This window comes from Pan paniscus, chromosome X (assembly GCF_029289425.2).
Source record: "Pan paniscus chromosome X, NHGRI_mPanPan1-v2.0_pri, whole genome shotgun sequence".
NCBI lineage: Eukaryota > Metazoa > Chordata > Mammalia > Primates > Hominidae > Pan > Pan paniscus.
This window is the reverse complement of record NC_073272.2, coordinates 34,627,210-34,651,494: the sequence shown is the minus strand read 5'-3', so window position 1 is coordinate 34,651,494 and position 24,285 is coordinate 34,627,210. Positions and strand designations below refer to the sequence as shown.

At 35.0% G+C, this 24,285-nt stretch overlaps 1 protein-coding gene across 1 annotated transcript in view; it reads left to right on the top strand.

The window, feature by feature from the left end:
• The window catches only part of DMD (dystrophin), a 2,218,635-nt gene that overhangs the window by 497,067 nt on the left and 1,697,283 nt on the right, over positions 1-24,285 (top strand). Inside the window, exon 4 of the mRNA XM_063601607.1 lies at positions 2,533-2,610. Within this exon, the coding sequence (XP_063457677.1) occupies positions 2,533-2,610 (78 nt within the window). The remainder of the gene's footprint in view (positions 1-2,532; positions 2,611-24,285) is intronic.

The following is a 24,285-nucleotide window of genomic DNA, read 5'->3' as shown; positions in this document are numbered from 1 at the left end:
CTTACAATCATAAAATAAGAAATACTCCCCAAGGAGACTCTAATAGGGGCAGATTTTAAGTTCCCCCTTCAGGATCAGAAACTGCAGCTTTTTAAAAGAGTAGACTATGTTTGGTTCTAATACATATGCACATGTGTACATTTAATGTTTGAATATGATACAAAGGAAAATTTTGCTAAATCTTGTGACTATATAATTATGTAATTGACTGAAAGGAAATATATGGCTTTGGTCTAACTAATAGGCAGAGAACTGATTTGAGTAATTATTTTCAAAACTTTAAAGTCCTATAATTACCATTAAACTTGTATACTGTCAATCTATATATACACAAGAAGATTGGTTATTTGCTGTTTTTCTTTCATGTATTTTTTTTTTTTTTTTTGATGGAATCTTACTCTGTCGCCCAGGCTGGAGTCAGTGACATGATCTTGGCTCACTGCAACCTCTGCCTCCTGGGTTCAAGCAATTTTCCTGCCTCGGCCTCCCAAGTAGCTGAGACTACAGGCATGTTCCATCATGCCTGGCTAAGTTTTGTATTTTTAGAAGACATGGGGTTTCACCATGTTGGCCAGGCTGGTCTTGAGCTCCTGATCTCAATGAGCCACCTGCCTCAGCCTCCCCAAATGTCTGGCTGTTGCTTTTTTTTTTTTTTTTTTTTTTTAAATCTAAAGTCTTTCTATAGTCTTATTTTTTTCCTCTTTTTGGTGGAAAGTGGGAAAAATATCAGAATGTAAACCAACATCATTCTGACATTCTTGGAGGAAAATCTAAGAGGTAAAAATGGAGATTCTGGTTCATAAGGTTAGCCTTAATGTTTTGTGAAATCAAAGGAACAAGATGTCAATACTGTGTTATAAAGGATATCAGGCAAGTTACCTTGGAGAGTAAGATGGCTTTAGCTTAATTTGGGTTGTTCAGCAGGCAGTGCAAATGATAAGGAGTTCTAGGGTGAGGAACTACTTGAGAAAGACCAGGAGCTTTGCTGGAAAGTATAGGAGTTAAATGCAAGACACAGAAATATAGATATTTGTTTGGTGCATGCACAAGGTAGTTAGAGAAGAAGGAAATAAATTTGCAAGACTGGGGCTCTACAGACACAGACAAAAGTTTGGGTCCTGGCTCCATCAATTATTAGTTATATGGTAATCTATATATTAGATATTTTAACCTGAGGTTCACTTCTGTACAATAGGGATGAAACTAACTGCCTTGCAAGGCGGGGATTAAAGGTAGTGCATTCAAAGTACTTGGCACATACTACGAAGTCAATAATATTTATGTTGGACCAACTATGTGACAAGCACCAATCTTAGTGCTTTATGCATATCGACACACTGAATTCTGCCAGAAACCATATGTACAATGGTTTGAGCAATATGAACAATAAGTAGTGCCCTGGACAAGGTCTGGATCCCGTGAGACAGCATGCTTCATGTTTGAGTGAGGGCTTTGGCCTCAAATGCAGAGAAGAAAGTATGTCGAATTATCTTGTAAATCAGAGCAGTTGTTATTGAGAGCACATGTAACTTGTGTATGCCTCTTGCTAATATTTTCATTAAGTCCATTTTTTACAGGTGAGAAAACTGGTATACAGGGAGATTAAATTTTTTATGTAGGCCAGACAGCACAAAAACAGCAGAGCTGACAATTGAACCCAGGCAGTCAGCTTTGTAGCTCTTGCCCTTAACGGTTACCTATAATCACCCAAATGTTTAGGTGAGAACTTTGCAAGTGGTTTGCATTGGCAGTGGGCTTACTTCAGGAACGTCATTGTTGATGGTATGAAGGAAGGATGAAAAAAATGGTGAGTGAGTGGAGAAGGGAAGGAGGTTAGATTTCTCTGGGCAATAGCTAATAAGGGTTTGTAGTAAGGTAAAAGAAATGAAAATGAGAGTAAATAAAACAGGTTATCATAATGGTAGAATTTCTAAAACTCTACAACTTAATGAGTTAATTTGTATATTACAATGAACTATGCAGATGTTGGTTTAAAAATTACAGGATAAGATACAACTTCTGGGGTTGAGAATAAAATTAGGGAACCAAAGATGATTGAGGTTTAGAGCTTCAGTGACAAGGACAATTAAGGTAATCTTCACAGAAAAGGTTTCCTTTAACCCTATTTGGCATTATATAATTTTGCTAGAGTCAAATCTCCTTTAGATTTTTCTAAAAAGTTTGGAAATTGTTTTTCTATCTTACTAGAAAATGTTTTTATGCATGCTGATGTTTCTCTCATTGGTGGTCATGCAGTAATCCCCAACTGGGCTATAGAATGAAGGAACAATCATACCAAAATAGGCTTTGTAAAGAAAAAGTGTTGCCATTCTTAGAGTGGTTGGTTCATGCTAAAAATGTACCAGGCCAAGGACAATTAGCACAAAGTATTTAGATTCATTATATTAATGCCTCACAGGCTCTGTTCATTTACAATATTCAAGCTTAATAGTGAAATTATAAATGGTTTCATTTCTAGTAGATTGTCGGTCTCTCTGCTGGTCAGTGAACACTCTTTTGTTTTGTTCTCAGCCAAAAGAAAAAGGATCCACAAGAGTTCATGCCCTGAACAATGTCAACAAGGCACTGCGGGTTTTGCAGAACAATAATGTAAGTAGTACCCTGCACAAGGTCTGGATGCTGTGGCACAGCATGCTTCATGTTTGAGTGAGGGCTTTGGCCCCAAATGCAGAGAAAGTATTTCAAATTCTCTTGTAAATCAGACCAGTTCTGACTGAGAGCACATGTTGTGATTCGTGTATGTCTGATTGTGGCTAATATAATTCAGGAAGCAAATGCATGCTGCCACAGAGGAAAGGGAAAAGACATAGACCTGACCTGATCGGCTGCTCCCTGTTTTCAGATTTTACTTCATGAAGCTGTGTTTGGTGGACAAAGTCCTGCAGTGAACTCGGTTTCTTTTCTTTCTTTGCTTTTCTTTTTCTCCTTTTCTTTTCTTTTCTTTTTTTCTTTTCTTTTCTTTTCTTTTTTTCTTTTCTTTTTTTTTTTTGAGATGGAGTCTCGCTCTTGTGTCCCAGGCTGGAGTGCAGTGGCGTGATCTCGGCTCACTGCAACCTCTGCCTTCCAGGTTTAAGCTATTCTCCTGTCTCAGCCTCCCGAGTAGCTGGGATTACAGGCACATGCCACCATGGCCAGCTAATTTTTGTATTTTTAGTAGAGACAGGGTTTCACCGTGTTGGCCAAGGCTAGTCTCGAACTCCTGACCTCAGGTGATCCACCTGCCTCAGCCTCCCGAAGTGCTGAGATTACAGGCGTGAGCCACTGTGCCCGGTGAACTCTGTTACTTATGGCAGTGTTTTGTGCAACAAACAGATTTTACCATATCAAATATTTATGTACTAAATGTGTTCAAACCTGATAATGATGTTTGTTTAAATCAAGCCAACACTTATTAAACGCTGTCTCCAAGCATATAAATTATACAGAAACATCACTATTTTTACTTGGGGTAAGAATGGCCGATTTGTTTTTTTTGGTTTAGATTTAACTGGATTAAAATACATGTGTTGTATTAGAAGAAGTAAACAGTCACAGCTAAACCAAGTTGGCAGGTCAGAGGAGTTCTAATCTCCTCTGAACCAGTTGGTGGCTCTTCCCCTGTGTCATGGCATTGGAGGCAGTCCTTCTTTCTTATTAACATCCTAAAATCTGTCTAATCGACCAATACATTTCACCAGACCCTTAGTAGCTCCCTAATTACATTACCCCTCTCTTTCAAAGATAAACTCAAGTACATTGAGTACGTTGATCACTTACTCTTAAAATAACCATAAGCAGGGATAGATTAATAATAACAGGTACTCCCCCAAATGTTGCTCAGCTTATCTGGCAGGGAGATGACATTACATAAGATATGGAAATGGAAACTGTGCAGCAATTAATTGGCTGATTTTATGAATTGAGGGTCATTGTCACCTTTAACCTATGAAAGTTACTTTACAGAGATGTTTGTCTTATGAAGAAATTAACTGTAGATTTTTCACTTTGCAGCCAGAATAATCTATGAACTGATTTTCTTATTAGTCCGATGGACTCTTTGGAAATATCAGTGTCATTGACATTATGAAAATTGTTAAGAATATTAAAGTTACACAAAGAAAATGTCTTTGAAATATCAAAATATCATATTCTGTTTCAAAATGTAGCAGTGAAGAAAAGAGCAGAACACAGAATTATTAGATTTAATTTATTTGATGTAGCTGGACTGTCCCCACCAAGAAAATGTCATTTAAAAAAACAAACTTTTGGATATCCTGTAAAAGTCAATCCTGGATCAAGAAAATGCGGGTACAGGTCGGGCACGGTGCTCAAGCCTGTAATCCCAGCACTGTGGGAGGCCGAGGCTGGCAGATCACCAGAGGTCAGGAGTTCGAGACCAGCCTGGCCACCATGGCGAAACCCTGTCTCTACTAAAAATACAAAAATTAGCTGAGTATGCTTGTGCATGCCTGTAATCCCAGCTACTCGGGAGGCTGAGGTAGGAGAATTGCTTGAACCCAGAGGCTGAGGTTGCAGTGAGTGGAGATCGTGCCACTGCACTCCAGCCTGGGAGGCAGAGTGAGATTCCATCTCAAAAAAAAAAAATTTGGTACATATACAGCATGGAATACAATACTATGCAGCCACAGAAAAGAATTAGATCATGTCCTTTGCAGCAACATGGATGAAGCTGGAGGTCATTATCCTAAGTAAACTAACACAGAAACAGAAAACCAAATAACACATATTCTCAATAAGTAGGAGCTAAACACTGAATGCACACGAACACAAGGGAACAAAGAGCCAGCAGCAGCTAGTGCTGGGGAACTTTGAGACTCCTACGTGATAAATCATGAAAGGGTGTATGGGGGGTGTTACTTGCAAGTATGTTTTGGGAGGTTTTTTGGGCACACATGCTCTGGTTGTATATGCTTGTACACATTACCACATCTCATTGGCATCTAAAATCTCCACCCAGGGGTGTGTGGGTTTTTTGTTTGTTTGTTTGTTTGTTTTTTACACTATTATAATGAGCAAAAGAATAGGGCAAGGTTTTGGAGGAGTGTGTGCATGCTTGTCAGTGGGGAAAATCCCTAGCGTGGTTATCTCTGGCGAGGGCCTGATAAGTCCCCTCTGGGGCTAGAGGAGCCCAACCACAAGGCTAGACATAATCAGTGTGGCCAGTGTGTGTATTCATTGTCCGTTTCGCTGATTGTCAACAGGCAGCACTGACTCAGTGAAACAGCATCTTCAGGACTTCTTTTTTCAATGGGGCTCCCTTGCCTTCTCATTTCTGGCTATCTGCCTACTCCAAGGGAACCAGAAAAATCCTGGAAATAAAACATATAGAAGGAAATTTATATGACTTTGGGATAGGCAAGTATTTATGATACCTGAATCCAAAGCATATTTCAAAAAGAGAAAAGTTAACTTAGACTTCATCAAAATTGAGTTATTGCTATATTCTGGATATGAGCCCTTTGTTTTGAGTTGCAAATGTATTTTCCTTTTCTGTGGATTACCTTTTTACTCACTTCAATGGTAAATATTAATAAAAACAAGTTCTCCACTTGGATATAGTTTATTCTTTAAAACTTTATATTTTTATGACCTGTTGAAGAAATACTGGCCTACCCAAAGCCATTATGATACTATATTAGGTTATTATCTATAGAACCATTATCGTTTTACCATTTGATTTTGGATCTATGTTTTACCTGAAATTGATTATTGCATATGGTGTGAGGAATAGGTTAAGACTCAGTGTTTATTTTATTTGAAGTCTAATTAACACACCATTGATTAAAAATAATGCTTCCTCATTGCTTCACAGTACTAAGTGTGTCATTAAAAATTTGTCCGTACATATGTGGGTCTATTTTTGCACTTCAATTCACTTCCATTGTTCTATCTCTCTCTACACACACAAATACCATGTAATGTGGAGTAATGTAGTTTTATAATACAGCCTAGTATCTGGTGAACTAGGTTCTCCCACTTTGTTCGAGATTTTATTGGTTATTGGCCCTTTCTATTTTTGTATTTGTTTTGTAATCTTTTCCATTTACATGTATATTCATTTGAAGTATGATTAACATTGAGTTAAATCTATAGAGAATAATTGACACATTTACAATATGGAGTATCCCAGTCTTCTGTTTTTTTGATTATTTTTTTAAAATTTTAGGTTTTATAGAACAAGAAACTAAAATTGAACAGGAACACAAAAGGTGTTCACAAATTCAAGAATCATATTTAAGAAATGTTTAACCTCTGCAGTAACTGAGGAAATTTAAATTAGAGCTGTAATGAGATACCAGTACAAAATTACCAAAATGACTGAACTAGACTACTAATGCCAAATGTTGATGAGGACATGGATCAACTGGAAGTCTCGCAATTAACGTCTGGAAATATAATTCAGACAACTAATTAAACAGTTGGGCATGATCTACTAAATGTGAAAATGCACATTTCTTACCACCCAGCAATTCTACTGTAGACTTATAAGTTACAGAAATACATTTCCCAGTTTGCCAAAAACACATATATATGTGAGAATGTTCATAGCAGTTTTATCTGTGATAGCCCAAACTGGAAGTGACTATGATACATTCTCATGATGGGATATTACAGAGCAATGAAAATGACCAAATGATAGCTACACACAATATACAAGATGAAGTTGTTAAAATATATTTGAGTGAAATAAATCAAAGTATACCTACTATGATTTCTTTCAATTAAATTTCAAAAACGGGCAAAATGTTTCCATGGGTTTAAAATTGAAGAGAGTGGTTAACTTTTGGAAGGAGCAAGTCAGTAAAATGCATAAGAGAATCTTCTGAGGTGCTCACTGTTCCATGTTTTGACCTGATAGCTATTACACATGTGTGTTTACTGTAAGAAAATGCATCAAGTTTTACACTTATGTATAATTTTCTATATGCATATTACACTTCAATTAAAAGAGGAACTTATGAGAGGAATGTAAACCTGAACTTACAACCTCCAAAACTCCAAGGGCCATATATATAAATCTGATCACAGACCCCATGTTTTCTAAGGAAATTATTAAATGAATATAAGTGAATATAAAATTAGAATATGATGTCATATGAATCTCTTCAGGGAAGGCCACATTTCTTACAGAAAATATAGAACCTCCTAATGTTTTAGTAGGGAAAAGGCCCCAAAATAATGGCTTAAATTTGAGAAGGAGTTGTTCAAAAGCAGATATTAACAATGCTTTCGTCTGAGCTAGGGCTTTAATGGGGAGCTGCATAAGATGCTGGCCTATGCGTTAGAGGACAAAACCTCAAGACCTTCTCATGCAGAAACCAACCTGGAACAAAGGAACCTTTACCTTAGCCTGTGGCTGAACAATAACACATGGATTTTCAAAAGTAAATATAGGCTGGGTGTGGTGGCTCATGCCTGTAATACCAGCACTTTGGGTGGTCCAGGCGGGTGGATCATGATGTCAAGAAATCGAGACCATCCTGGCCAACATGGTGAAACCCCATCTCTACTAAAAACACAAAAATTAGCTGGGCGTGGTGGTGTGCACCTGTAGTCCCAGCTACGCATGAGGCTGAGGCAGGAGAATCACGTGAACCTGGGAGCAGAGGTTGCAGTGAGCAGAGATCACGCCACTGCACTCCAGCCTGGCCACAGAGTGAAAAAAAAAAAAATGCATTATCTTATAATTCTCCATTTTGTAATAAGTATAAACAAAAATGGAAAACATCCATAAGTACAACTTTAGTTTGCTTATTAGGAAGAATAAATCAAAATGCTCGAGCAGGATTTTTTTTCTAAAAATGAGCTTGGGTGTGTTCTATATCAATAAGCCTGTGCAGGATATAAATAATCACATTGAAAAAGTCCTATCCAAATTTCCTTTTAAAATTCACAGGTATATAAGATGATTGATTGGTGTCAGAGCAAACACAACCCTTTGTGTCATAGAGATTACAGCCACATGGTAGGCAATATGAAGCATATATACTTAGTGACAGTTCAGTGAATAAAAAAGAGATACATAGAATAAGAGGTCTGAGAAGACCTTTTGGTTCAGTTCCTATATGAGCAGAGACCTGGAGAAAGGGAGTGAGCCTTGGAATTGTCTATAGGAAGATGGGTTAGGCACGGTAATAAAGACCTTAAGGTGAAAAAGCATTTGGAATGAGGAATCAGCAGGTGGAGTAGACTGAGTGTAGAGATAAAGGAAACACAGCAGAGATAGGGGAGTAGAGAGGTAGCAAGGTGGGGGTGAGAAGAAGAAAGCATGTTGAGCCATTGTTGGCATTTGGACTCAGGTCTAAATGAGATGACAATGACTAAAAATCAAAACACTACTAGAAATTAACTGGGTCATAAATCAGGTTATTTTAAAAATCAGTAATAGTTCTAAGTCTTTGCTATTGTGAATAGTGCCACAATGAACAGATGTGTGCATGTGTCTTTATAGTAGAATGATTTATAATCCTTTGGGTATATACTCAGTAACAGGATTGCTGGGTCAAACGGTATTTCTAGTTCCAGATCCTTGAGGAATCGCCACACTGTCTTCCACAATGGTTGAACTAATTTACATTCCCACCAACAGTGTGAAAGCATTCCTATTTCTCCATATTCTTTCCAGCATCTTTTGCTGACTTTTTAATGATTGCTATTCTAACTGTTGTCAAATGGTATCTCATTGTGGTTTTGATTTGCATTTTTCTAATGACAAGTGATAAGCATTTTTTATATGTATGTTGGCCAAATGTCCATCAGTGATAGACTGGATTAAGAAAATGTGGTACATATACACCATGGAATACTATGCAGCCATAAAAAAAGAATGAGTTCATGTCCTTTGCAGGGACATGGATGAAGCTGGAAACCATCATTCTCAGCAAACTAACACAAGAACAGAAAACCAAACACCGCATGTTCTGATTCATAAGTAGTAGCCGAACAATGAGGACATATGGACATTAGGAGGGGAATGTCACACACCATGGCCTGTCAGAGGGTGGGGGGCTAGGGGAGGGATAAAATTAGGAGAAATACCTAATGTGGGTGACGGGTCGATGGGTAAAGCAAACCACTATCGCAGGTGTATAACTATGTAACAAACCTGCACATGTACCCCAGAACTTAAAGAATAATAAAAAATACAAAAATATGAAAAATCAGATAAAATGAAAAATGAGTGATAGAATACTAACAAACTTAGTGTCATTTTATTCAAGAAAGTTAGTCAATAACGAAAACGTATCGCATAGTAGAAATGCTGCTAAATCCATGAAGAAAACTTGATGGAAATATATTTTTAGAGCCATTAATTCACCACTGTCAAGTTTATGACATATTTAACAGCAAAAGATTGAGAGTACATATAACTGTAGATTTAATAGTGATTTTTTGTATCTTGACACTCTAAAGCATAGTAGATATTTCTATAAAATATGAGCATTATCAATAAATCTCCCTATGAAGTTGGATGTGCAAGAAGAGCAATAGTTTAAAAATTTCAGTTACATTAACTAAATTCAAGGCTGAACTCTGAACAAGGCATTCAGAAAATCGTATGTCTGTCATTATTGGGAATGCTCTCCCCTAAGCATATGGAATGGCCAGAGCTCAGTAGATCCATATGGTGTCTTTCATAGGGCAAAAGGATTTTCATTTTCAGTTCATTGAGGTAACCAGTGATATATTCACTATACAATTTTAAGGTATCTTGTGAAGTCAAGTGTATTAACTGTCCTGATATTAAATACGTGGCATACAGAAAAAGTTGAAGAGAGTGTAATGAGGGGAATATTTATAGAAACGTGGGGAGGATTAAAGGAAGAAACAATGGTGAAGAATGCAGGGATTCACATGAGTTAATAACCTTTACTATATCTAAACCTAAGCAGTCAAGGGGAGAGGGCTATTAATTTGATAAAATCCCTCACGTTGGGAGAGCGCCACTGGACACAACTATGAACTGAGCCCCTAGGTATCTAAAGAATGCTATTATTTTCAAATCATTGCCTGGTGAAGTTGAGAGAAGTGATACCTTAGTCTCTCCATAGAATCCTCCAGTGTATTGCCAGTGCCGCTCCTTAGTTTAGTCTAACTAGAAATCCAAGGTTAAGAGATTCCAGGTGATGTAGTCATCACATACAAAGAAGAGGTGAAGAAGTTTGGTGGGTTAGTGAAGTAGGAGTGGAAAACAGTATAATCGGCATTCCAGGTATCTAGTTCTGTTTTGTTTCTGTGCGAAATGAGGACTTGAGAATCTGCATGCCGAGAACTCTGATGTTGGCTAGGGCCCAGTCTTGTTGGATGCATCAGGAAGCCAGTCACCTTTGAGGCCATACCACTTCTATTTGATGACAGAGAGTAGACGTGGTTTCTGGCTAATTTGGGGACTAAGGACTCCTTCCTATTCTTCTGGAGACAACCAGAGCCAGAAAAGAAAGACACGCTGAGAGTCACTTCGGATATCTGCTCTTCGTCGTAAACTTGTTAAAGGCTTAGGAAAATAGTAAAAAGAATTTCCTGCCACATACACAAATTATAAACGGACAATATATTTGAATGCAGTGAAAATGTCATTAAATACACACAAACTTTCAAAATTCATGTTATTTAATAACAGTAGAAACTAATAATATACTTATAAAGTTTGATTAAGGTTTGTTAAACCAAGAGTATAAAACTACATTTGTGAAGGAAAAAGCATTCCATATGAAAACCCATGAGAAATGGCTCAGGCTGTACTGAGAGTTTGAATTTTTGTCTTTGATTTTGATCTTCATTAAAAAGATAAATTGAATCAAGCTTTCAAATAAAAATGTTACAAAAATGCTTTAAGGAAAGCAGGAACTAAAGATAAAGAAATAGAAGAAACACTAGATAAAATATACAGCTAGTTCCTTATAATATGAAATAGATTAATATCTTATGAATGTGATCCGGACAAGGAGGGAGAAAAACAAATGTATGCAGTTTAAAAATGGAAGGGAAATATTAAGTATGAGATATAGAAACCAAAAACGGGTTCTACACAGAAATACATATATGTTTATTATAAAAAATGAAGTTGAAGCCGAGCGTGGTGGCTCACACCTGTAATCCCAGCACTTTGGGAGGCTGGGGCGGGCAGATCACCTGAGGTCAGGAGTTCGAGACCATCCTGGCCAACATGGCAAAACCCCGTCTCTACTAAAAAAAAAAAAAATTAGATGGGTGTGGTGGCTGGCGCCTGTAATTCCAGCTACTGGGGAGGCTGAGGCATGAGAATCACTTGAACCCATGAGGCGGAGGTTGCAGTGAGAGTTGATCATACCACTGCACTCTAGTCTGGGGGATCGAGCAAGACTGTCTCCAAAAAAAAATTTTTTTTTTGACTACCAGTGATAAGTTTGTCCACACACCAAGAAATTGATAATTGCTAATAGAAAATCATATGAACAGCCTCCTAATTCTATAAACCTATCAAAAGAAACCCTAGTTTAAAAAAATCACTCAAAAAATTAGCCCTCTGATTTTTAAAGGAATATTAGAAGTGTCTTTTCAAAATGATACTTTTTGGTAATTTCTGGATCATTAAGTCAAGGTCATTTTGTCTTCTCTCTTTTCCTTGGGGTCTCCTCCATTTTAGCCTGTCCCTCTGCCATAAATCACTAGTTCTAGCATATTCTGTAGTTCTAAACTAGCTCCTCAGTTTAACCCTGTTCCTCAGTTTCTTTCCTTTCCTTGTCCTGCCGTTTAACCTGTTATCCTCACTTGAATGCCACTCAGCTTATATCTGTAGAGCTCAGACACTACGTTTGTGTTCCAATTTGCATTCTTTGTGGTGGCTGTTTTAGCATGAAGTTATCCCTGCTGTCAATAATGTATTTTGGAAAGCCACTTATTGAGAAGAAAGTACTTCTAAGCTCAGTGATAACTTTATTGCGGTATTTGCTGAGAGCAAAGCTCATTTGTAATAGTTGGTTGTGATTTTAAAAAGCAAACAAAATACAAAATCCTGAGAAATGGGAGACTATGCTACTAAGTGGTTATTCTTGTCTCTACATCAGCTCTAGGTAAAAATGTATCCACAGCTTCTTTTTATTTACAAGTTTTTGAAGGTAAAGCAAATCCCAGCTAGGATGAAACATCTCTTATACAGCCATTCTATTATTTCTTTGCCCTGTCCCACTTTTGTTTGTAAGTAGTGCCTTTCATTAGGCATTTTAAATTCAGTTCTACACTTAACTCTGTTCTCTCAAAGATATTTAATGGATAATTTAAACTTGCCTTGGATATAACTAAGTTCTAATCAGTGAGTATTCTCTATTAGATATTTGCACTTTTAATAATTTTGTGTCTAGTTTAATGATTAATTTTTTGTCTGGTAAAGGAACTTAGAAATTACAAATTTGATAGAGATTTAACTGTGGTGCTTTAAACTACCCCCCCCTCCCCAAGATGTATTATGATCTGTCTTCCTTTCTCCAAGCTTGTGTCCTCGTCTTCCCTCTTATGATTTCCTTGCTTACATTTTATGAATTCCGATCCCTTTTATAAAGATTCATACAAAAGGTATAGTGTTGAAATATACCCTAGGAACATTACCAAGACTTCGCTGACTTAATATAATTTAATATTAACTGACACAGTTGTAGATCTAATAATTATGTTCATTGTACCAGCTCATCAATTGTCTATCACAAGGTGGTAAGTTTTTACCAAGTAACTTCAAATCTACAATGTGGGATACTACAAAGCAAATAGTCATTGCTATACATTAAATCACAAATCCAAGGTGAGTATTTAAAAAGCCTAGGGTGGAAATTCAGATGACAGCTATGTTCAAATATTCACTTAACCCCATCATTGAAAATAGTCACTGAATTAGATTGAATGGTTGTCAAATGTCACTGATCTGAAAAATGATATACTGTTCACATGCTGGCATATAATGTTGGATAAAGAGGATTCTAAAATGTTCTTTAAAACTAGTATTTTGTGTGTCCTTTAAGTATTCAGAAACTTAAATAGCCATATAATACATATTTTGGAGCATGTCAGAATATATTTGACTATAAACTACTTCCATTTATTACTCATAAAATCTAGTATTTAAGTACAAATTCCAAATTTAATTTGTTAGACAAGTATTTCTTACACAAAATTGTCAGTCCACACAATAGGCCTGTAAAATATCTGCACTTTATATGTATTAATTCTCAAGTTTGCAGAAGAGGTAGATCTTGTTAACTCTGTAACTTATCAACTATAGGGTCTTTGCCAAATGATGCCGTGACTTTGACTCACTTTATCATCTGCGAAATGCATTAATAGTAAATGTTCACTTCTTTCAAAATACTTGTTATGGAAGATACAAATATACAAACATAATCTCGTATTCATTAAACTCACATTCAGATGCAAGGTAATGTAACTACTCTTAAATTGCAGCATGTTCTCATTTAAAATAATTTTCTGGGTGAGTTGTTTATGCTTCCCATCCCCCTTAGTATACCTCTTGCTTTAAGGGAAATTAGTATTGACACATTTCTTGTATATTCAACTTCAAATTGAGATAGCCAGTTACCTATTATGTTCACATATGGAGGTCTGCTAGGATAATAATTATATAACTATAAATAGTACTGTTTAAAAATATTTCTTATAATGTCATTCAAGTATCTTTTAAGATTTTTATTGTAGCTATTGCTTTTTTTTTTTTTTTTTTTTTACTTGAAATTAGTATACATGACTTGAGGTTAAAAAGTTGGGGCTATATGGGTTGATTTTGTCATTAAAGTTACATCCTATATTGCCAGATAAAAGATACGTAATTATAAAAATTCAAATTAAATAATATACTGAAAGTATATATATCTTTAATTCTAAATTGTGAAAGTATTGAGGACAGTGTCCATTTACTCAGGCAATGCCCTCTAATATATATTCTATATAAGGAATTTTGTTGAGTTTAGTTAAAAGAGCTACTTACCCAAAAAGTTTAGTTTGCATTTTATTAATACGTTCAACCAGATTACCTGTATCAAAACTTCTATTTTGATAAATTTGTTTTAATGTCTTTCATGCCATTAAATGTTCATATTTTCTTAGGATTATGAGACACTTGTATTAACTGCCTCAATTCTTTATTGTCAAAGAGGCAGTATGTAAACAAATGAAAACATGACTCCATTAAAAATAATTCTCCTGCAATGTATCAGAGTGATCATAAACATATCTAAAATATAGAGGAAATTTAACATTTCACTTGTCCATAAGCAATTTGTTGAAAGTCTATTTTTTAAATTTATTCTTAACATTCTATGCGTGGCATATAGTGAGTGGTCAAAAATAGTTAAAGAATGACTAAATATGTAAAACTTAATCATTGAAGGTAGAGATAGTATCTTTGTAGTGAGTACCCAGAATTAAATCTTGTAATATAGTTGAGGTCAAAATGTGCTTCAAAAATTATCTAACGTAAATTTCTATATCAGAATCAAAAATAATCCTTGAAATATGGAGATACGGAAGGGAATAAAAAGCTGTCATTGGAAATCCAGGTCCACAGTGGCAATATGGCCCACCGTTTAGGTTGTATATATCGACGTATTTATGATTTAATAAGAAAAAGATTCAATACATGCATCTCTCAATGGAAGAAAATAGGTATGATTTATGCCCATAAGTCTTGAAATCTTAAACAGTGTAAATCTTAAATGTGGTGTAAAAGCACATGCTGCAGGGCAATGAAACTACTTTGCCTTTCCTGTATTTTTTATCTTTTTAAAATGCATTATATTTAGAAGGATTGTATGAATACTTGAGAAGTTTCTCTTGAATATGGAGAAGTCTTTAGCTTGTCTACATGATGGCAGACATCTTATAAAAGACATTTAACATGTTTAAAAAGCAAATTCTGTTTATCTAGAATGTTGGAAGGAACTTCTCGGTTTATATACATTTTATGAGAAAGAAATGAAATGAAAAGAAATGAAAGAACCAAATAGATGGTGGAAGTACATGCTTGAGGTTTCAGTGTCAGGAAGGATATTTACATAATAATTTTCAATGCATGGGATTTCCTTTTTAGTTATTGTTTAAGATTCTGTTTAAGGAAATCAACTCAAACTTAAGGATATTTCAGGGTTCCTTTCAGAATCTTTTTGTGAAATTATTTTATAATAGTTTGTACCATTTCATATGTAGTTAAAATCACCAAGACTGAGTGAAAAGGTAGCTTACCCTTATCCCCCTCCCTTAGCTAATTTTAAAAATGCTTGTATTTTACACTGCATATGAGGGAACAAAAGTGACTTCTTCTTAGGACAAATATCAAACTCTGAAATGATCTGGGAGAACCAATTCCTTTGAAATAAATGTGAGAAACCACCTGCTTTAGTCTAATTTCAATTGGCTGAATGACGCAGGACGTGTTTTCATTAGAGCCTGTAGCTCTGAAATGTCCTTGTCACTGGTTGTCTAAAAAAAAGGCAAGAAGAGGCAGACACCATATATTATAAAGGTGATGGTTCCCCTGTGAATGAGATATAACTTTCTGCAACTTCCAAGTTAAAACCGCAAATGCTTAAATGATACACAAAACTCTAAACATCCATCTCTCTCTGCATCTAACAAAAATAAAATTGTATGAAAAATTCATTAAAGCTTTGTCAGAACTTTGTCACCTCTCTTTTTCTCTCATACACAAACCACACATCACACACACACACACACACGTACATATCTTACAGGAATATAACTCTTAGTTTTATTCATCATTTTCCCTTCTCTCTCTCCTTCTGCTCTGCCCTGAGAACTTCCATTTTCATTATTTGACTTGGTTATTGAAATTATTTTCAAGTTACATGCCCCTCATTCTGACGTCTTATTTACTATTTTCTGTTTGATAAACCCTAGTCTGCTATTCTTCTTTCTGTAAAGCAAATCAAAAATAACACCAACTTGTTCCTGTCAATAATCTTTCAGAAAACCATCATATTTCAGGTTTACTTTAATCTTAAGGTTTTCTTAAGTATTCTTAAATCTTGAATATATCAATATATTAAGTATAAATCCTTTTACTGTAAACCATCACGGGATATCTAATCTTAGCTTGAATAAAATATTGACGATGGTAGAAATTACATCCATGTTCCTGAAGGAAACTGGGATAAAAGAAAACAGCGAGGTTTTTTGCCTGTCTCGAACAAGCAAATGACGAGAATTGTTCCTCATAGCCCAGTGGTTAGCAAACTCATTTAGGAGGTAGAGTACCTGGAAGTAAATGCTCCCTGAAATGATTATATATTAATCTTAGAATTACTAAATATAGTTATACAAAATTATAAATTGTAAGTACTAGTCTGGCGATAGAAGAGGGACCCCCTTAAATTCTTGTCCTATGCCTTTAAAATAGACAGCAGGAGACTACTCCATACTAAAGAATAATTTAATGTATTAGGTTTTCTATGTGCAATTCTTACAGACTGCTTATTGTAACTTGAGGTGTTTCTAAAGAGTTCACATTTTAATATTCTACTGGAGTCACAATAAGTTTCCATTATGTCAAAGCAAACGATGGAGGTTTTCTATCCTCCAAAATTACATTTGAATAAAGCAACTTCCGAAGATAACAGTGTAAAACTCTGAGACAGCATCCCATGTTACTTTATGAGTAAAATCTTAGGCCTGTTGACAGGAACTACAAAAGCCAATTGTCCTGCGTAGGTTAACTTATTTCTGCAAAAACTCAAGGCATGTTATTACATTTTCACACAGAATATCAATTTTCCCACCTATTTTGGTATCAGATGTTTTCATTGTGCAAAACAGGAAAGCAGAACTTTGGGTAACCACAGTGACCCTACTATTTAATTTCCAACCATAGAGTGCTTGTCACAACACTGATACACACAGTAGGCTCGTACATTAACATATATGTCATATTAATGTTTTCTGTTTTGCTTAGTAGACAGATGTAATCATTCACTTCACACAGATTTTAAAAGGTTTTAATATTTGTGTTTACCATTCAGTTATTTAGCAATTAGACTGATAATTCTTGAAAGACATAATTCTGGAATGTGTATTAGAAAAAAAACATAAAAGAGAAGTTACTGTATGGCAGGGTGATGATTATTTAAGAGGATATAGTACTGAATTCAGAAAAATGTTATGACTTACAGCTAATAGTAAGAAATACAGCATTATAAGAGCAACAAGCTTATGAGAATTCATGGCCAAAACAGACCAGACTGTCAATGTGAGGCATTGAAGAGTAATATAAATGCCATGAACAATACCCTATCAGGCATGACAAATACCTCCCTCCTCTAGAGTCTTCATGGTTATTAATTAGCATTTCTTACACTCCTTGGTAGTTTGAAGAAGTCATGTACAACAAGAGACAAAACACAACCAAAATAAATAATAATCCTTGTGTGTATCATGGTGTGAAATGTTTATTAACTTGGAGAGAGAGCCTCTTAAAGCTTTTTGTGGAGAATTCACTAGATGTAATTAATGAAATATCTTCTATCCAGACATAGTTTTAAATCAGACCTTGTGGAAGCTTCATTTATCTTTGATACTCTGTTTCCCTCTTGGTAAAATGCACATAAATGTAAAATGTTCATGAACTCTTGGTAAAATTCATATAACTCATACATACTCTAATGATGTAGGCATAGTGAAATCTGTATTCAGAGAGAACTGTATAGCCATAAGATTTTTAAAAGATGGAAATGAAGTATGCATCTTAAGAAATTGTAAAAATAGAAACAAAAATAAAAATTGTATTCAACATAGAAAATTGAATAAGAATAATCCATTCAAAAGTGAGCTCTTGAAAAGATTAACAAAATAGGTAAACCTATCCCAGTCATAACAAAGAAAACTTAGAATAAAAACTAGATGAGATAAATGAGAAAAGATGCATGACAGCAGATACAGAAGAAATGAAGAGGAAACTAAAAGCAATTTTATAACAATTTCGCAAAATTCTGTAAAACTTGATTTTCTAGTACAATACAAATCACTAAAATTGAGATAAGAATAAGTAGAAAATTAGACTGATTACTTCAGAAAACATTTAGTAGGTTATTAAAGGTGTACTGTTGAAGAGTGTAGTAGGATTCTTTACAAATGAATTTAACCTAACCCTTAAAGAATAATTTATATACTTTAAGCTATTCTAAAGCATATGAAAAGAAAAAAACTCCACAATTCCTTTTGTGATGTCAGATTAACCTTTGTACTTAACAGTCAAAAAGCAAAGATCATAAATCTGTAAGACAGTTTTACTTTTGAATGAAATACAAAATTTTGAATTATAAGAAATATAATCACAATTTGCAAGTGGTAAGCATTCTACAAATGTTAGCTCTTATTTACCAAGAGCTCTTAAAATTCAAGAAGGAAAAGAAAACTACCATGTAGAAATTGAGCAAAACATATTAACAGACAATTCACACATGGAATTGTAATAGGTCAGTGATACAAAAATATATTCAAATGCACAAGGAATCATGGAAATAAAAGTTAACAAAGTGATGTATTTGATCATACAAACAAAACTAAAAGAATGAAAAACAAAACAAAAATTTCCTGGTGAGAGAAGAGCCTATTCTTATACTTTCTGGTTAAAATATGTAATTCTAAATTGTTTCTAGGAAGGCAGGTGGAAACACCTACTAAAATTACATATATATGTGTATATATGTGTGTGTATGTATATATGCATATAGATGTATACATATGTATATATGCGTATAGATGTATACATATGTATATATGTGTATAGATGTATACATATGTATAGATGTGTATAGATGTATACATATATGTGTATAGATGTATACATATATATGTGTATAGATGTATACATATATGTGTATAGATGTATACATATATATGTGTATAGATGTATACATATATATGTGTATAGATGTATACATATATATGTGTATAGATGTATACATATATATGTGTATAGATGTATACATATATATGTGTATAGATGTATACATATATATGTGTATAGATGTATACATATATATGTGTATAGATGTATACATATATATGTGTATAGATGTATACATATATATGTGTATAGATGTATACATATATATGTGTATAGATGTATACGTATGTATATATGTGTATAGATGTATACGTATGTATATATGTGTATAGATGTATACGTATGTATATATGTGTATAGATGTATACGTATGTATATATGTGTATAGATGTATACATATATATGTGTATATGTGTAGATACACATATACTTGTATAGATATGTCTATATCTCCCTGAAATGATGCATATATATATATGTATAGATGTATCTACTAGATCAGAGTGTGTGTGTGTGTGTGTGTGTGTGTATACACACACTCTGATCCAGTATATACATCCTGTGAATTGTTATAATAACAGTAGAAGCATCAGTATCTGAAAATGTATGCATAAGATATTGGCCAGGTGTGGTGACTGATGGTGGGAATGTTAATTAATTCTGCCATTGTGGAAAGCAGTGTGGTGATTCCTCAAAGAACTTAACACAGAAATACCATTCAACCCAGCAACCTCATTATTTGGTATATACCCAAAGAAATATAAATTGTTCTATGATAAAGACACATGCACATGTATGTTTATTGCAGCACTATTCACAGTAGCAAAGATGGGGAATCAACATAAATGTCCATCAACAGTAGACTGATTAAGAATATATGCTACGTATACACCATGGAATACAACCCAGACAAAAATAAGATTGCAGCAACACGGATGCAGCTGGAGCCATTATCCTTAGCAAACTAATGCATGAACAGAAAACCAAATATCACATGTTCTCACTTATAAGTGGGAGTTAGACTGGGCGCAGCGGCTCATACCTGTAACCTAGTACTTTGGGAGGCCGAGGCGAGCGGATCACCTGAGGTCGGGAGTTCGAGACCAGCCTGACCAACATGGAGAAACCCCGTCTCTACTAAAAATACAAAATTAGCCAGGCGTGGTGGCGCATGCCTGTAATCCCAGCTACTTGGGAGGCTGAGGCAGGAGAATCGCTTGAAACTCGGGAGGCGGAGGTTGTGGTCAGCCGAGATCGTGCCATTGCACTCCAGTCTGGGCAACAAGAGTGAAACTCCACCTCAAAAAAAAAAAAAAAAAAAAAAAAAGGAGTTAATAACAAGAACACATGGATATAAAGTGGGGAACAACAGACACTGGAGCCTACTCAAGAGTAAAAGGTGGGAGGAGGGAGAGGATCAGAAAAACTACCTATCAGGCACCATACTTACTACCTGCAGGCACCATACTTATTAACTGGGCGATGAAATAATGTGTACATTAAACCCCCATGACACGCAATTTACCTATGTAACAAACCTGCACATGTACTCCTGAACCTAACATAAAAGTTAAAAAGAGTAGCTGTCTGCCACTGAATACAATTCTGTCCCTGAATATAACATCTCCAATTCCCAATCAGTTAACTACCCCCTAGTGATCTGAACGCTTTCTGGCATGCTTTCTCCACCTGATACTTTTCTTCATTCCAATCTATTTTTTCTTTACAGATTTAATCAATACTGAATACATGAATATATCTTATGTCTTTTGCTTATATTTTCACAATGTTACTTCCTTTTTCTTACCCCTTGGGCTTCCGTGAGACACAGTTGCCTACCTAATTGTTTTTCCTGTGGATATAGATAAATTTTATTGGAAAAAAACCATGAACATTTATTTAGGTATTATCTGTGGCTGCTGCTGTGTGTGGGTGGGGGGTGTGTGTGTTCCAATGACTTATTTTTTATTGTGGTAAAATACAAATGATGTAAAATTTACCATATAACTATTTTTTATTTTTTAATTAGCAAAAAAATTGTATATATCATGTATCATATGATTTTTAAAAATATCTACATGTTGTGGAATGCTTCAAGCTAATAAACGTATACATTAACTTATATATTTATCATTTGGGGTCGAGGACACTTAAAATCTATTCTCTTAGCAATTTTCAAAATACAATATTGTTGTTAACCAAAGTCAGCATGTTGTACAATAGATCTCTTGAATTTATTCCTATTAAATGTAATTTAGTATCATTTGACCAACATCTGACTAACCCTCCTCCTCCAAGCTCTATCCCCTGCTAACCAACATTTTACTCTCAATTCTATGAGCTCAAAATTTTAAAATTTCATATACAAGTGACATGATGTAATGTTTGTCTTTCTGTGCCTGGCTTATGTCATTTGACGTAACGTACTCTAGATTCATTAATGTCATTGCAAATGAGAGGATTCTTTGCTTTTTAAGTCCGAGTAGTATTCCAGTGGGTGTGTGTGTAGGTCTGTATACCTGCATTTTCTTTATCCTTTCATCTACTGATGGAAACTTAAGTTGATTTCCTATCTTCGCTATTTTGAGTAGCACTACAATATACATTGAAGTGCAGTTATTTCTTTGACATATTGATTTGTTTCCTTTGGAATATATACCCAGCAGTAGAATTCCTGAATCATATGGTAGTTTTATTTGTAATTTTTTGAGAAACCTCCATACTGTTTTTCATAATGACTACAATAATTTACATTTCTACCAACATTGTGCAAAGATTCCTTTTTCTCCACATCTTTGCCACAACTTACCTTTTGTCTTTTAGATAATAGCCATTCTGTGTGATGTAATATTTCATTGTAGTTTTAATTTGCATTTCTCTGATGATTAGTGATGTTCAACATTATTTCATTTATGTGCTGGCCGTTGGTTTGTCTTCTTTTGAGAAATGTCTATTCAGGTACATTGCCCTAAATAGGGTTTGAGGTATTATTTTTTCTATTTTTTAAGTGTATAATTCAGTGGCTTTAAGTATATTTCCGTTGTTGGGTAGTCATCACCGCTATCCATCTCTAGAATGATTTCATCATCCCAAGTTGAATTCATACTGATTAAACGATTACTCTCCATTTTCACCTCCCCTAGCCTTTAATAACTTCCATTTTTTCTCTATGAATTTGGCTATTTTAGGTACCTCATATAAGTAGAATCTTAAAATATTTGTCATTTTATGTCTTGCTTATTTCACTTAGCATATGTTTCCAAGGTTCATTTATGTTGTAGTTTGTATCAGAATTTCATTCCTTTTTAAGGCTGAAAATATTCCGTTGTATGTATATACCACATTTTGTTTATCCATTTATCTGTAGATGGACATTTGGGTGTTCTCACATTTTGGCTATTGCGAATAATGTTATTATGATAATTGGTCTACCAATATCTTAATCTCTGTTTTTAATTATTTTGGTTATAAACATAGAGGTAGAATTGCTAGAGCCTAATGGTAGATAGTTTTTTATTATGTGACCTTCTGTTGTGAACTTCTTGACACTAGGCGGGGTAGTACCTTACTTTCCTTTATCAGGTCTGAGCCCAGTACCTGAATATAGTGGAAATTGGACCTTATGAGACCTTTTGTTAGGATAAGGAAATGGAGGAACTATCTTCCTGCTTATACAGTGACAAGTCTTTTGACAGTGGATAAGGGGTTACTGGAATCTAAGTGCCTATTACTTGGTGTAAGTCTCCCTAGAATCAGGTCTATGGCAAGCCAAAACGTATCTACCAGGAGTGCTTCCCGCAGTATGAGTGTCTGTTTCCTAAAAATCGCATATTCTCTGCTTAACTGCTTGAATCTTCAGTGCTATATCATCTGATTGTCACTACCACTAGAATTAAGTTTCATGAAAGCAGAAGGTTTTTACTTTTACATGCTCTTATTACTTCATTGCCTGGCACATAGCCAAAAGGTACTTGTTGAGTTAGTGAATCAATGAATCAATAGATAAATTCATAGTGGCTTTTCCTTATGGAGGAATTTCTCTCCTCTACTGCCATATGAGGAATCCCCAGATGATGATGCAGATGATGATGCTTTCTTATTCTTGAATGATTAATCTCCCCTTCGATGTAGTAACATCTTATAAAACTAAAATATGATATCATGACCAAGATGTCAACATTCATATAACCCACCAATAGTATTCAGATTTTCCCAGCTTTACTCATATTTATGTGTATGTGTGCATGCATATGTGTGTATTTAGTTCTATGCAACATTATTACGTGTGTAGATTTGTAAATCCACCATCAGAGTCAATATGCAGAACAGTTCCACCATTACAAGGGTCCCTCATATTGCCCTTTTATAAGAACATTCAGCTACCCCACATCTTACCCCCATTCCTGACGTCTGCCAACTGCTATTCTGTTCTCTATTTCTGTAACTTTGTCTTTTCAAGACTCTTATAGATACAGACTCATATAGTATGCTACCCTTTCAGAATGACTTTTTCCCCACTTAGCATAATGTCCATGAAATTCATCCAATTTGCTGCATGTATCAATAGTTTGTTCTTTTCATTGATGAGTGTTATTCCATGGTGTGGCTGTACTATGGTTTGTTTATCTACCCCTGAGGGCATCTGGGTTCCCAGTTTGGGGCTATTACAAATAAACGTAGTATGAACACTTAGGTGCAGGTTTTTGTGTACACATGTGTTTTCATTTCCTTGAGATAAATGCTCAAGAGCCCAGTTACCAGATTGTATAATAAGTACATGTTCAGTTTTGTGAGAAACTGCCAGACTGTTTTCCAAAGTGGCTATATCATTTGCATTTCCACTAGCAGGGGTTGAGTCATCCAGTTTCTCCACACCCTCACCAGTATTTTATGGCACTATTTTTAAATTTTAACCATTATGGTAAATGTGCAGTGATATATTATTGTGGTTACAATTTGCATTCCTCTATTGGCTAAAAACATTGAACATCTTTTCATATGCTTACTTTTCAGATGCTTGTGTTTAACCTTACTCCACCTAAACATTTGAGGAGTGTGAAGGACAGGAGACACAGAGATTTGCCTTGATTAAGGCAAATAAAACCCTGCCAGATTTTCATTTCCAAACACAGTCCTAGACAGAGATAAGAGAGCTGGCAGTTTGCTCCATTGTTTATTAGAGACCTAACACTCATTCTAAAACAGAGGCATTTTACTAAAATGCAGTCAGCCTTAATTATAATGGCACTCCTTGGAGCTAGGTGGAAGTATTGGTGAATTTTTCTGAGTTGTAATTCTATACTACAAAGCATATCTTAATTTTAAACATCCTTTATGACATTTTATTTGGAGATACTCCAGTTGGCCTCTTTAATCTGCAGTAATCTATTCATGTGCTGAAAGTAAATATATTTGGGGTG